Source organism: Cibotium barometz, chromosome 51 (assembly GCF_041138505.1).
Source record: "Cibotium barometz isolate CiBa-2024 chromosome 51, ASM4113850v1, whole genome shotgun sequence".
Taxonomy (NCBI): Eukaryota; Viridiplantae; Streptophyta; class Polypodiopsida; order Cyatheales; family Cibotiaceae; genus Cibotium; species Cibotium barometz.
In genome coordinates, this window is record NC_141096.1 from 959,546 (window position 1) to 974,696 (window position 15,151).

The following is a 15,151-nucleotide window of genomic DNA, read 5'->3' on the forward strand; positions in this document are numbered from 1 at the left end:
CTTTCAAGTTTGTGCGTTAATTTCCGTCGCGAAAGAGTGCTGAATTCTGAGTTTTGAAGTTACCGATCTTCTCCGAAGCTTCCGCATATTACACGAGGTCCACCGGGTGCACGTACTCGGCCAAGTACTGCCTCATATAGTGCCATCACACCCCATATCATCTCATGTGAGAATTGGAGCTCCTAGAAGTCCTATCAGACGAGATCGAGGGACGGAGTCAAAGGCTTTGCAGAAATCCACAAAGCAGCAATACACACGTCTCTTTGAGAACCTCGCCTCCTCTATGATAGCCCGTAAAGTAAAGATATGGTCCAACGTGGATAAGTTTCTCCTAAAGCCTGCCTAGCCTGATGCTATGTTTCCCATCCTCTTTGCCATAGAGCTCATCATGTCCTCTAGTACTGCCCCATAGATTTTGGCCAGTGTGTGACCAATCATGATAGTCCTGTAGATACCTGGGTCCGTGGGATCTCCTACTTTGTGGATGGGGACAATGGTGTTGGTGGTCCAGGAGGGTGGGAAGCCTTCACAGAGCGCTCTGTTAAAAAGACTGGCAAGAATGGGACCCAATACATGGTGCCCGTGGGCGAAATGTTCCGCGTGTAGATCCTCATGATCTTTTGCTCTCCCATTATGCAGCTTTTTAAGAGCCCTAGTAACATTGGGGGAATCATAGAGATAAGATGATGTAGGCCTAGGGATGTGTGACATTTGTGGTATAGGCTGGTTTGGCACATCATACAGCTGTCGTGCATAGGGTTCCCCAAGGTAGGATCTGTGATAGGTGTAGGTGCTCTTTTTTCTTCCAGAATGCGCCAAGCTTCTGGGTTGTCCCTCGCTCAAAAAGAGCTAGTATAACTCTTGTTCTCGTCTAGCGAGAAATGCTTGTTTCTTTCGGTGAGTGAATGTACAGAAGATGCGTTGCATCTTATGTGCTGAAATCAGCCCATGTTTCTCTTGCGTAAGAGGCGAAGCCTGGTGGCTTTGCACTCTTCATCATACCATCCATTCTAGGATTGGGATCCCACTGGCAAACTACTTGTGGAGCATGTGGTGTAGGGGAAGCTGGCGTGGGCGGAGTCGTGGATGATGGAGGAAAGTTGGGATGTGATGGTGGAGATAGGAAGGGATAAGTCGAGAGCTGAAATGTGGCGGGAGAGGTGGTCCTCATAGATGTGGTCAAGATCATGATGGAAATGAATCCGGGTGAAGGTGGTGACAAGGGGTGTAGGTGTGGGCGGTACGATGGGGCATGAGATCTGAAAGAAAGTAATGCGTGGTCAGCTAGTATGGGGGGAGGAGGGATGGTGAAGTCTGAGAGAGAGAGAGAGAGAGAGAGAGAGAGAGAGAGAGAGAGAAAGAAAGAAAGAAAGATATATTAAGCGTCTACTAAAGACCCAATGGGCCTATGAGACCAAAGTGATACAATAATCTCCATGGCATATCTCATCATGGAATGGAAAATAAAACAAAAAGAAAACATAAACATAGCTATCTCACTGGGGTGATACAAAACTGTCCATGGAAACTCATCATGGAGTACTAAGAACATAGAAACATAAGAGCAACATCAGCTCCGAGTAGATGGTATACCACTCTCCAAAATATCAGGCATGGGGCTGAAGAGTATGACTGAGAGGTCTCCCTCAGCTATGTCACGTGGAAAGGTAGCTCGATGGCGGTGGAGCATGTCCTGGATCTGGAGCTGATGAGAGAGAGAGAAAGAAAGAAAGAAAGAAAGAAAGATTTTATTAACGTCTTCCAAAAGACCGAACTTGGCCTATGAGACAAATCGGTGTACCTGTATGGGGTATCCTCTGTCATCCCAACAAAATGAAAAAGTACTGAACTAAAAAGCTGAATCTGGGTGTGCAATAAGTACAATGAGTGGGGGAGGGGATGGAGCTCTACTACTAGGAGAATGGAAAGCTATACGCATGGAGTATACAATCATGATATGCAACCTAGCTAGCTCCATACTGGGGGTATAAAATGGTATACATCAATGAAGGGGGTGTCCACAGCTCCCTGAAGAACATGCCTGGGTCTGCTCTGAAGTGAGCCAGTCGCTCCGCACCCTCTCTATGAAACTGAGCTCTGATCTCTGTCATCTCTCTCTCTGGTATAGGCGTGGTGTCCGAAAGCCAGGTATCCTCTGTCTCCTGCGGGCTCTGAGTGTCTCTGCTCTCTGGAGAGTAATTCCCTGCCGTGTAGGGGCTGGGAGTGGGATGGATCTCTGAGAAACTGTAGTAATCTGTGTCTGTCATCCCCCCTCTGGAGCTGTTTGAGCCTGTAATGATGTCTCTCTGTGACGCTATATGTCTAGAATGAATCTCCCCAGTATGCGCTGCTCTGCTGCCTCAAAGATCTAGCGTAGGGAATGTGGCTCTCTGAATAAAATGGGATATCTCTCTCTGATGGCTGTATATGCTCTGCATCTGCATACATAATGCTCCTCACTCTCCACCTCCTCTCTGCACAATCTGCATACCCTCTCCTCTCGGGGGATCCGTGCTGCTCTGCCAGTCTCGATCTCCAATTGATGTGATGAAACTGTAAGCTGACCAATAGCCACTCGGGAGCCGTGTGGTAAAAAGCCCTCCATGAGAGAGAGAGAGAGAGAGAGAGAGAGAGAGAGAGAGAGAGAAAGAAAGAAAGATTTTATTAACGTCTTCCAAAAGACCGAACTCGGCCTATGAGACAAATCGGAGTACCTGTATGGGGTATCCTCTGTCATCCCAACAAAATGAAAAAGTACTGAACTAAAAAAAGCTGAATCTGGGTGTGCAATAAGTACAATGAGTGGTGAAGGGGGGTGGAGCTCTACTACTAGCAGAATGGAAAGCTATATGCGTGGAGTATACAATCATGATATGCAACCTAGCTAGCTCCATCCTGTACCATATTGGGGGTATAAAATGGTATACATCAATGAAGGGGGTGTCCACAGCTCCCTGAAGAACATGCCTGGGTGTGCTCTGAAGCGAGCCAGTCGCTCCGCACCCTCTCTGTGAAACTGAGCTCTGATCTCTGTCATCTCTCTCTGGTATAGGCGTGGTGTCCGAAAGCCAGGTGTCCTCTGTCTCCTGCGGGCTCTAAGTGTCTGTGCTCTCTGGAGAGTAATTCCCTGCCGTGTAGGGGCTGGGAGGGGGGTGGATCTCTAAAAAAATGTAGTAATCTGTGTCTGTCGTCCCCCCTCTGGAGCTGTCTGAGCCTGTAATGATGTCTCTCTGTGGCGCTGTATGTCTAGAATGAATCTCCCCAGTATGCGCTGGTCTGCTGCCTCAAAGATCTAGCGTAGGGAATGTGGCTCTCTGAATAAAATGCGATATCTCTCTCTGATGGCTGTATATGCTCTGCATCTGCATACATAATGCTCCTCACTCTCCACCTCCTCATTGCACAATCTGCATACCCTCTCCTCTCGAGGGATCCGTGCTGCTCTGCCAGTCTCAATCTCCAATCGGTGTGATGAAACTCTAAGCTGACCAATAGCCACTCGGGAGCCGTGTGGTAAAAAGCCCTCCATGTATCTAGGTCTCTCTATAAATCCATCATCAGTGATACTCATGAAGTGATCTCTGTAGTATAGCATCTTCGGTGGAAGAGGCTGTGTAGGCGATATCCATGTCTCTCGTGTATAGAGCTGCCATAGATCCTGTCTCAATACTCTCTGTTCCTCTCACTATGAGAGAGACGGATATGTGGTGCATCCCTGTCATACTGGAATGGTGGTAGATGATTCATGTCTAGACCATGCTGTAAGAACCAATGTGTGACCTGTGCATACCATGATCCTCTGTCTCCTGCCTCAGCCAGCTGTCTAGATGCCTCAAAAGCTCTGTATGACAATCTGTCTTGTGGCATCTCTCTGAATCTGTCTAGCAGGCATATAGTCTGAAATATGGCCTCTACCATCATAGGAGGCGCAACAAACTCTACTCGGATAATGCCATGAGGTACTGACGGTTTGCTACGTATCATGCGTGCCATCATGAGGGCCTGTGGTCTCTCTATCTGTGTCCACCAATGGGTAGCAAGGCCTGGCGCCCATCCCGCTGCTCCATACATCAATGCCGGTGTGACTAATGTGTCAAATAGCCACCCCTTCGTCCGGGGCTCCTGAAAATGCACCTGGTGGCACTGTCTCTCTAGCATAGCCAATGCTGCATATCCCCGTGTCAATCTAGCTCTGGTTGCTGAACCCATGGTGAAGCGTGTGGCTGCTGCAGAGAAGGTAACCCCTAGGTACACGTATGATGTCACCACCTCCACCTGGCGTCCTGCGAGAGTGAATGTCAGCTGACTCCTGCCGTGTCTCGATGTATGAAAGACCATAACCTTGGTTTTCCCAAGGTTCACAGTAAGACCCCTCTGTGTGCAGAAATCATCGAGTGCATATAGATGCTGCTGTAGACCACCTGGAGACTCAGACACTAATACAATATCATCAGCATAGAGCATAATATGTACTGAGGTACCTGCTAAATCAACTCCATCTCCGCCTCCCCGTGTAATGAAGTCAGCCACCTCATCAATGTATAACCCAAATAGCGTGGGGGAAAGTGGGCATCCTTGCTTCACACCAATGGTGCTAGCAATAGTCTCGAACATACCTCCTGGACATCTGACTCGCCCAAAAACCTGCTCATATAATGCATAGATGCCCCATGTCATATCTGCTACTATGCCAAGAGACTGCAGGCGCTGAAAGAGCCTCTCTCGTGGTACTGTGTCAAATGCCTTGCGGAAATCCACAAAGCAGCAATAGAGCTTTCTCTTCCTCACTCTGGCCTGATCAATCATACATCTCAAAGTGAATACATGGTCAGTGGTAGAGAAAGCTCTCTTGAAGCCTGCCTGCCCTGATGAGCGTAAACCTGCTCGCTCAGCATATAAGCTAAGCTCTTGCTCCAGCACTGCACCATAGAGTTTGGCCAGCACGTGGCCAACCATAACCGTCCTGTAGTTGCTCGGATCGAGCATATCCCCTGTTTTGGGAATCGGCACAATGGTGTGCATCGTCCACTCCGCAGGCAAACCCTCTGCGAGTGCCCTGTTAAACAGGTGTGCAAGAAAAGGAGCCAAAGAATCTACTGCATATATGAGATGCTCACCCTGCAGGCCCATATGGTCGGCGGCCCGTCCATGCTGTAGGCGGCGGATAGCTTCCTGTACCATCGAGTGGGTAAAGAAGCTAGCTGTGGTAGGTCGAGGCTCCTGTGGCTGAGGTATAGGTGGCTGCTGTGGGGCGTGGTATAGGCCCTCTGCATATGTGTGCCATGTCTGTGGGTCTACAATAGGTGTCGGTGTCCGGGGCTCTCTGAAGTGCCGCCATGAGACAGGGCTATCTCTACTCATGAAGAAATGAAAGATCTCTAGCTCCTGTATCTCTGCGAAGGCCCGCCTTTTGCGGCGAGTAAGTCTCCTCATCTCTCTCCTCGACTCCTGCTCTGTGATGGCTCCCAAGGCTCTCTGTATGCGGAGCCGAGAGTATAGGGCTCTGCACTCGTCATCATACCATCTGTTCTGGGGCATAGTCCCAGATCTCGCAGGCTCTCCTGAGTGTACACGATGTGGGAAGCTCTGTAGTGCAGCCGTGTGTAGGAGTGATGCCAGCTGGGCTGTAATGGTATCCATAGGTGCCAGGGGATCCATGAGTAGGAGCATATCCTCTACTCTGCCAGTGTATATGCCTACCATGTCATGTGTGAAGTAGATGGTAGTGTGTGGCGTCGGTATGTGGGAGGCTAGTGATACTCGTGATCCAGCTAGTGAAAATGCCAAGTATGTATGATCTACCCCAATAGGACGAGGTGGAATGGAGAATGAGGTGACAAGCTGTGATGCCTCCAAAGACCCCATAATGTAATCTACCACCGTGCCTCCGGTCCGTGTATGACCTCCATGTGGGAAGCATGTCAGCCCTCCTGATCCCGGCCACTGTAGCATCCCGTTATAAATAACGAGACGATGCCTGGCTCCCAACTCTAGTAAGTGGTCCCCATAATGTCCTCTGTCTGGTCCAGTGTCCTCTGATGCCCGACTAGCCCCTATCTCCTCTGGATCCACAAGGTCGAGGATCTCCATGTCATCATAGTCATACACCTCACACTGTCTGCTCTGTGTGTGGGCATTGAAGTCGCCTGTGAGAAATACTTCCCCTAGTGTAGAATAATGCATAATCTCCTCTGACAAACAAGTGTATGGCGAGGCTCTTGTCTCCTCCTCCTGTGGCATGTCCTCTGTAATGACATAGGAGGATCCTGATGGAGAAAAGTAACATAGAGCTATGTATATAACCCTGTCCTGTGAGAGCTGTAAGCTGATCCACATGTATCTGGCCTCTGGATCCTATGCTACCACTCTCAGTCTCCCCTGTAGCTCCCGTCTGAATAGAACTGCTACTCCCCTCGACCCTCTCGAGGTACCCTGGCGTGTGGCCTCCTGTATGCTGACTCCCACTGGAATCCCTCTACTCGAGGTAGCCCTCTCTCTGGGCTCTGATGTGTCTCTGTCAGAAGTATGATGTCTCTCCCCACCATAACATGCTCCAGTCGTCCAGGCTGCACCCATAGTGAACCATTACAGTTCCATACTGCCATGTGTATCTCTGTCAGTGGCCTGGTCTGTGTCCCATAGGCCCCAAACCGCTAATCCATAGGCCGGCCATCAATGATGACCCGACCATCTCGATAGAAGGCCTTCTTGCCTTCTCTCCTCGCGTGTAAGACTCGTGGCATGCAAGTTCTCCTATGCTCAAGCTGCATCCTCGTGAGATCATCATCCAAGAAAATAGGAGCTCCCTCTAAACCCCGTAGTATGACCCTCTTCCTCATGACGGTGACCCTCTCCGTCTCTCCTGCAAACTGTAGGATGAGGGCTCGCTTGCGTGTTGAGTCTTTCCCGGCTCTCCATGCTTTGGTGAAGGGGAGAGGGTGCTCTTCCCTGTAGCCGAGCTTCATGCATAGAAGCTGTCCATCTTTCTCGGGAGTGGAGTCGGGTGTCTCGGCTATACCTGTGACTCGAATGTTGAGGCGGCGGGCATGCCTCATCTTCTCCTCCTCAATGGTGGTGTGAATGATTTGGTGTTCTTCCTTTTGAGTCTCCTCCCTCACTTCTTTACGGATGTTCTTCACCACCACCTCAACCCATCCTGATTGCTTGGCTTCGAGCTTTCCCTCCATGTCCTTTGTGATCTCCTTGGAGATCTCTTCTTTGATGGCCGTGAGAGTGTTGTCATTGATCTCCCCTTCTTCCTTCTGAGTATTCTTGATGGCTACCATTTCCCCTTTCAATGCACTCACCTCCTCCTTGAGTGCCGTGTTCTCTTGTTCGAGGTTCGTGACCCGTGCTTCGAGAGCCATGATGTGCCGGTGTAGTTTGTTCTCCACCTCATTGAGGTTGGAATCGGATGTCTTCTTGCTCTCCTTGATTAGTGCCTTCATTGCCGTCTCGAGGGCCTCGAGTTTCTCTTGGAGACTCGGGGCCATTCCTCCGGATCACTCTGCAGTCCTTCCCACAGGTAGGGAGGAGAGAGAGAGAGTTATGTTGCTGCCTTGGGGGCCTGAGCAAGGGTGGGTGGGGAAAAGGGCGAAGCCAACGCAGCGAACAGTGAGCGAGAGACGGGAGCAAGGGTGGGTGGGGAAAGGGGGGAAGCCAGCGCAGCGCAGCGCAGCGAACAGGCGTTGAAATGCCTGGGCAGAAGCGAACAATAGCGAGTGGGCAGAAGCGAGCGAACAGAGACGGACGGCAAGGGGAAAGAGAGACAGAGAGAGAGAGAGAGTGTTATATTAACGCAGCGCAGCGAACAGGCGCTGAAATGCCTGGGCAGAAGCGAACAATAGCGAGTGGGCAGAAGCGAGCGAACAGAGACGGACGGCAAGGGGAAAGAGAGAGAAAGAGAGAGAGAGATAGAGTGCAGAAAATAGACAGCACAAGAGAAGCGAGCGAACAAAGACGGACGGCAAGGGGAAAGAGAGAGAAAGAGAGAGAGAGTGCAGAAAATAGAACAGTGAGCGAGAGACGGTAGCAAGGGTGGGTGGGCAGAAGCGAACAATAGCGAGTGGGCAGAAGCGAGCGAACAGAGACGGACGGCAAGGGGAAAGAGGGAGAAGAGGGCACAGTATTGGGTCCCAAATACCCTCTGTAGGGCCCCCACCACGAATGGTGTATATCTAAAAATAAAGACTGAATCTTGACCTACAATGTTCACCTTGGTTGGAGCACTCCCCTTGGCTGTCCTAGCCCTTGGAATGCGGCAACCCTTCGTGAATAATGAGATGAACTACTGAATTTCAGTGTTGGGTTTACATACCCCCTGCTAGCTTTGGTCGGCCAGCTCTACTAGGGTCGGTTTCCTATAATATTCTCACGACCAGAAGATTTAGCATTAAATGCTGCCTTTTTGGTCATCGTTTCACACTATTATTATGGCTAGCCCTTATGTGCATTGCCTAGGCTGCTGGGCAGCCATGAGCAAGTGAGGTGGGCTGCCCCCACACCAGGCCGACTGGCTGGGCAAGGCCTTAGGCCCTATCGGCTGCCAAGCCAGGGCCCCTAGGGCTGGCCGACAGCCTGCCCAGCCCATGCTAGGGCTGGTGGACACAGCATGGGGCCCTCCTGGGCCCTTGGGGTGGTTCTAAACCTCCCCCATGCCCACTACAGGAGCATTAAGCCCTGTTCTGGGGTAGCTTTATAGGCTGGCCCCTTTCCTACATGCATCTACAGATGTCCGGCACCCGGTCCCAAAATAGATACTCAGATCATCTGACATCATTCCAAAGGGAGACTCACAATACAGACTGGCCCTTCATGTGCAGGATAGTGCACACCTGACCTCAAACGCGTAGAGTGGAACCCTGGTTGACTCATCCCGAACTGGGCTCACATGGGACCAATTTCCACTCCAGGTCTTGCGTTCAGATATGTCGACGTGGCATCCAAGAGCGGGATGCACGTGACAGTATATCTCTAGATAATGAAGCAGAGATTGAAGCGAGTGGGCAAACATTGTCCAAAACTCTCCTTTCGCAGCTTTGGACCCTTTCCTATCATTAAAAAGATAAATGATGTTTCCAAGCTTAAGCTTCCAAATAGTTGGACTATGCATAATGTTTTCCATGTTTCTTGGTTGAAGCCCTACATTGGTCCAAAATGTCACATGCACCCTGCACTGAAGTGCTATGTGACACACTCGCTCTACATTAGTGCAACATTCATCAGCAAAATTTACCTTTTTAGGAATATTTGTCGTATGTCATGACCCCATTGTGACCCCCAAACTCCAGTCCGGGACATGTCAGGCACAAGCTACGTAGGTTAGTCTCCACGGTCCTAGAGAGTTTGCATGTGTCAATCCTCTTACCCACTCGGAGAATTCATCAAATAGGACATGTAGAAGTCAAACCATAGCATGCCATGTGCACCCTGCAAATGGGGTACATAGTGACACACTGGCATGATTATCAGTGCAACATTTGTACAGAAGTAATACCTTTTTCTAGGAATATTTGTCGTATGTTGTGGCCCCATTGTGAGCCCTCAATCCAAGGACAGTCAGGCACGAGTTATGTAGGTCAATCTCCGAGCCATAGAGGTCACTCTCGAGTCAGTCCTTTTAACCCACTTGGAAAATTCATCAAATTAGTGCATGTAGAAGTCAGCCTTAGCCAAGATCTTGCATCAGAAGCATAACAGCATATAGGTCAAAATGGGCCAAAGGCCAGCCCATGACTGGTGGACTTGTCAGCAGCTTGGTCAAGGGCCGTTTACAGCCCTGACCCTCTATTTGAGGCAGCCGACAGCAAGCAGGGGCAACATGTCCCTATTGGCAGCAGAAGGGGCAGCCATGGGACACAAACAGCAGCCTGTCTTGGGCTCTGTACAGTCAGCCAGCAGGCTGGCAGCATTAAATAATCAGGCACCTATTGATTATAGCATTTAATGCTATTTTTTAGCATTTTTTGTCCAAAAGGGAACTGGCCGACCAGCACCTTTTGTGACTATAAAAGCAAGTGCATAAATCAGCATCATTCATTCCAGAATTCAGCAAAACAACAAGCAGTTCTCAGTCAACATACAGTATCCTACTCTCTCCATGCTATCATTGAAGCTCCTCTTTTCCATTCTCAGCCAGCATATGTTCAGTCCTAAAGCTATCTGGACTTGCATAAGTGGCCCTCTTCTGCAGTGCCTTGGATTGGTGGACTCAGCCGACGTACGGTCTTCCTCGTCCTTGCATTGGGGAGTCATATCGTTTGTTCTCGAGCATTGTACAGCAATTCTCCAAAGAATTAATATAAGCAAATACTCTTGCTTGCAAGGGAGGGCTTCAGTGGGTAATTGGGACCCAATATTGTGTCGTCTACGTCTCTTCTCTCTCTCTCTCTCTACTCTATGAATTGGATGTTGAGGATCTCACCACATAAAGGTATAAAGAAGGCCCTGTTGTGCGTTACCACGATCAACCTCAGGGCATGTAGCATAGCATGTAGTTGCATCAGAAGCATGTAGTTGCATGGTAAATAAGTCTATGGGCCAGCCAGAGGCCAGCCCAGCCATAGAGGGCATAGGCAGCTAGCCAGTCGGCAGCCTACAGATGCCCCAAACCTATGGGTGATCAGCCAGCACTAGATGCCTCCAGGAATCAATCAGCCATCATCCAGCCCATCAACAAGTCGGCCAGCATCTACCAGTCAGCCAGGCATCAGGTTAATGCTGCAAACAAGCATTGTTTGTCCAAAATTAGCTAGCCGACAGCATCTATATGAACCGACTAGCATTAAAAATCCATATATAAGCAGCACCCAGCATTCAGCATAAATCATCCATGAACGAACCAGTTCCACAGCAGTTCCAAGCAGTTCACATGTGCCTAAAGCCTCTCGCCTTTCTTGTGCATATTTTCAGCACTCAGCACTTCAGTGTGCTTCCTTCCCAAGGCTTCCTTGAGGAGTATCTTTAGCATACAGCCAGCATATGTGCATCCCTCAGTTTTAGGCTTGCGTAGTGGTCATTGAAGAGTTATTCAAAGGAGCTTGGACAGCATCTGGATCAGCCTGCATTCGGTCTACTTCGCCCTTGCGTTTGGCAGTCCTCTGTCATCATTCATATTCATTGTAAAAGTTCTCCAAAGAAATATAAGCAAATACTCCTGCTTGCAAAGGGGAGGGAGGGGGGGGTGGGGGCCGCTTTCAGTGGGTAATTGGGACCCAATACTGTATCGACTACTATCTTCTCTCTTTTTCTTCTCTTCTCTCTCAAAGTGGAATTGCATAAACTCACGGATATAAAGAAGGCTTTGTTACGTGTTACGACAATCAACCCAAGAAAGGTACAAGGATTCAACACAAGGAGGTGACAAGAAGAACAGGTGCACATTTCTCAAAGCATATCAGAGCTTTATTCATGGTTGTAGCATAAGGTTTTCATGACAAGACCAAGTTGTTACATGCGGAAGCTCTGAGATGCTTCTTTCAGCCCTAAACACCATCTAGAACATGCTGATGCAAAAACGCAAATAGAAGGGAGAGTAGAGAGAGAAATGAAATGAAATGTTATATTAACGTCTTCAAAAGGCCAAAGTGACCTATGAGACCAAAGTTACAACCATGTGACATCTGATACACTATTTGGAAAAGAAAAGAAAGGACTCAAGGTAAGTATCTAGCCCTACAATACATCAGTAGGGAGCATCCGGAAGCAGCAACTAGGGAGAGTGGGAAGCTAATGCTACTAGTCAAAATGGGGTGCATGAGTACATGGATACATGAATACATGAATATGGGGGAGTACAAAAGTGACAGTGAGTACAACAGTATATGGCTGGAGTAGTAATCATCCTAGGAGCTCTAGCATGGGTCTCTGCCGGATGGCCTGGATATCTGCCAAAGTGAGATGCCTGGTCGGACGAGCCCGATGCCTCGCAAAAAGGGGAGAGAGAGAGAGAGAGAGAGAGCTAGAAATTTAGTATTTCCTATGGTACAAAAAGGTGCATAAATCCTTGCAGCCCTTGGCTACCTTCCATGAAAAGGTATAAACCCTAAGCTAGGCCTAATTCCATGACTCAGCCCATTGCTGACCTAAATGAGAAAAACGATGAGCATCCAATACTATTCATAGGCTGGATATGACATAATAAACTAGCTGACTGCTGGTCGGCCAGCTTCCTGGACAAATATTATGAACTTTGCTACAACCGACTGGACATGCTCTTGCTAATGCTGGCCGACAACCCTCTTTGTCCTCCATTAGTCAAATCCCTTCCAAAACTAGCAACACTTGCTCCAAAATCTGGTTCTAGTGAGTCTTTGTCATGTTGCCTCTAGGATTACCCCTCAGATTAGCATGTACATGTGTGTGCACATGACATCCCCCTCTGTTAAACTTGATGACGAGATTCCAATCTGCTTCTTGGATGATTGTCATCATCCCATTCTATTCCCGGAGTCCCTCTGTCATCCTTCCCACCCTGGCAACCTTTTCACTGAATACCCAGTCCAGTCTCCAAATCCACTCTTAACTCTAAAGAAGATCTGTGCATCTGTTCCATCCAGTTCCCATTCAGTTCCATCCAATTCCCATTTAGTTCTTGCCCCGTCTCTGAACACTGTCTTGGTCTTCATTCCTGAGAATAATAGTTTCAATATCAACCTTGGCGATTTCATGAATTTTGTCCCTCTCTCTTTGTATCTATCAAACGGAAGTGCAAAATGAAGTCGCTTTACCTCAACAAACAAGCCAATCTAATGTCAAGCACAAATCAAGTGACAAATATAAGTCATCTTACCTGAACAAAACAACAAAGCCATAGGCTTCAAGGATCATACCAACAAAAGCCCATCCAACAATCACCAACAGGAATCCAACCAAGAATGAGATTGAGCCCTGCAAGAGATAGACCTGTTGTCTACTACTTTTTCTAGTGTAAAAGTACAACCTCATCTTGTAGCCACTAAGGATATTAATGAGCATGGAGTGAAGACCTTATAATTGCTGCGCTTTAGAAAGAAAGATGTGGTAGATTTGAGGCCAATAGTGAGAGCCAGCCCTGATATGAACAGTACCTGAATCCTCAATTGGTAGGTTAGAAATGTCATCAAAAGATTCCAATGCTAAAATCGACCCAAAAAAAAAGGACTCTACTCACATTGCCCATTGCAAGAAGGCCTTTGTCAAACAAAAAGATTACCCCCAACAGGGTGAATAACGCTCCAAACCCAGTCAGCCCTATTCCAATTTCTGTGGGCAGAGCTAGGTCATAGATTTACACTTGACATAAAATGAATTTTCGAGACACCACAATTTTTCTCTTCTTCTTTTTTAAGAGCTGGAAAATTCTCTTCCTGTGTGTGGGAGCTTACTTTTTCGATCGTTCATATCAAATGTCGCCATGGCGCCCAAAAGAGAGCTAGTGGATCACACGCTTTGTGAGAGCGCACTACACCAAGACCGATCTCTCTCTCTCTCTCTCTCTCTCTCTCTCTCTCTCTCTCTCTGCCTGCTTTAGAGGCTGGCTTGGATCGACAGAAGAAGATGATGAAAGAAAACACAGATATATCTTAGAGTCCATTCAAATTTGGTTTTTTTTTTTTTTTTGTGTCTACAATGGGAAGTTACTTGGTCATAATAAAATAAACTTTAATGAAGCTCAACACAAGTGGGTGACCCTATGCATATGTGCATACATATGTATGTATGTGCATATGCATCTAAGCATGTGTATATGTGTGTAAGTGTGTATGAGTGAGTGTATGCGCTTGTGTGTTTTTATGTGTGGTATGTGTTTGTATATGCACGTGTTTGTATGGTATGTGTGTATACATATGTTTGTATATGTACACTCACACATAAAAACTCTCTCTCTCACACTCACACACATATACATATACACACACCTTCCACATGTACATATATGTGTACGAATGTGTTTACATATAAGTTTATATATAATAGTATTAATATAACATTATTATATATATACTATATATATATATACATGTACACCTTCCACATGTACGTGTGTGGTTGTGTGTACATGTATATATATGTGTGTGAATGTATTTATATATAATAGTATTAATATATTATATTTTATATATATATATATATATATATATATATATATATATATATTGATTTATGTATCATTATTATAATGTATTGTTATATATTTACTACACTCCTCTCTCTCTCCCCTTCCCCAATATGTGGCCCCTCCACTCCCCCCCTCTCTCTCTCTCTCTCTCTCTCTCTCCTCCTCTGCCCCAACATGTCCCCCATCACACCCCCTTCTCTCTTTCCCCTACCCCAACACTTCGCCCTCTCCCAAACACTATGTGGCCCCTCCCCTCCCAAAAACTTGTGCATAGTAGATAGTATAGATATAGATATATATATTATATACACACACGCATATACATACATACATACATACATACATACATACATACATATGTGTGTGTATGTAGGTGTGTGTATAGGTGTGTGTATATAATATATATATCTATACACACACGCATATACATACATACATACATACATACATACATACATATATATATATATATATATATATATATATAGAGAGAGAGAGAGAGAGAGAGAGAGAGAGAGAATAAAAGTAGGTATCAATAAAATATAATTATAAAACACGTATGTGTGTGTAGGTGTGTGTATACACACACGCATATACATACATACATACATACATACATACATATATATATATATATATATATATAGAGAGAGAGAGAGAGAGAGAGAGAGAATAAAAGTAGGTATCAATAAAATATAATTATAAATTAAATTAAAGAATATATATGTGTGTGTTTTTATTTATATTTATAAGTACATACATACATACATGTGTGTGTGTTTTTTACATTTATAAGTACATACATACATACATATGTGTGTGTGTTTTTTTTACATGTATGTATGTATGTACTTATAAATGTAAATAAAAACACACACACACATGTATATATTCTTTAATTTATAATTATATTTTATTGATATCTCCTTTTATTCTCTCTCTCTCTCTCTCTCTCTCTCTCTCTCTCTCTCACACACACACGCACACACATGCATGCATGCACACACTCACTCTCCCCTCTCTCTCTCTCTCTCTCTCTCTCACACACACACA

At 46.6% G+C, this 15,151-nt stretch overlaps 1 protein-coding gene across 1 annotated transcript in view; it reads right to left on the minus strand.

The window, feature by feature from the left end:
• The window catches only part of LOC147609189 (vesicle transport protein GOT1-like), a 72,228-nt gene extending 58,643 nt beyond the window's left edge, over positions 1 to 13,585 (minus strand). The window contains exons 1-4 of the mRNA XM_086787690.1: positions 13,365 to 13,585; positions 13,151 to 13,242; positions 12,987 to 13,067; positions 12,791 to 12,888 (exon numbers count right to left, since the gene is read on the minus strand). Of these exons, the coding sequence (XP_086643816.1) occupies positions 12,791 to 12,888; positions 12,987 to 13,067; positions 13,151 to 13,242; positions 13,365 to 13,395 (302 nt within the window). The 5' untranslated portion in view covers positions 13,396 to 13,585. The remainder of the gene's footprint in view (positions 1 to 12,790; positions 12,889 to 12,986; positions 13,068 to 13,150; positions 13,243 to 13,364) is intronic.
• Positions 13,586 to 15,151: the final 1,566 nt, after the last annotated feature.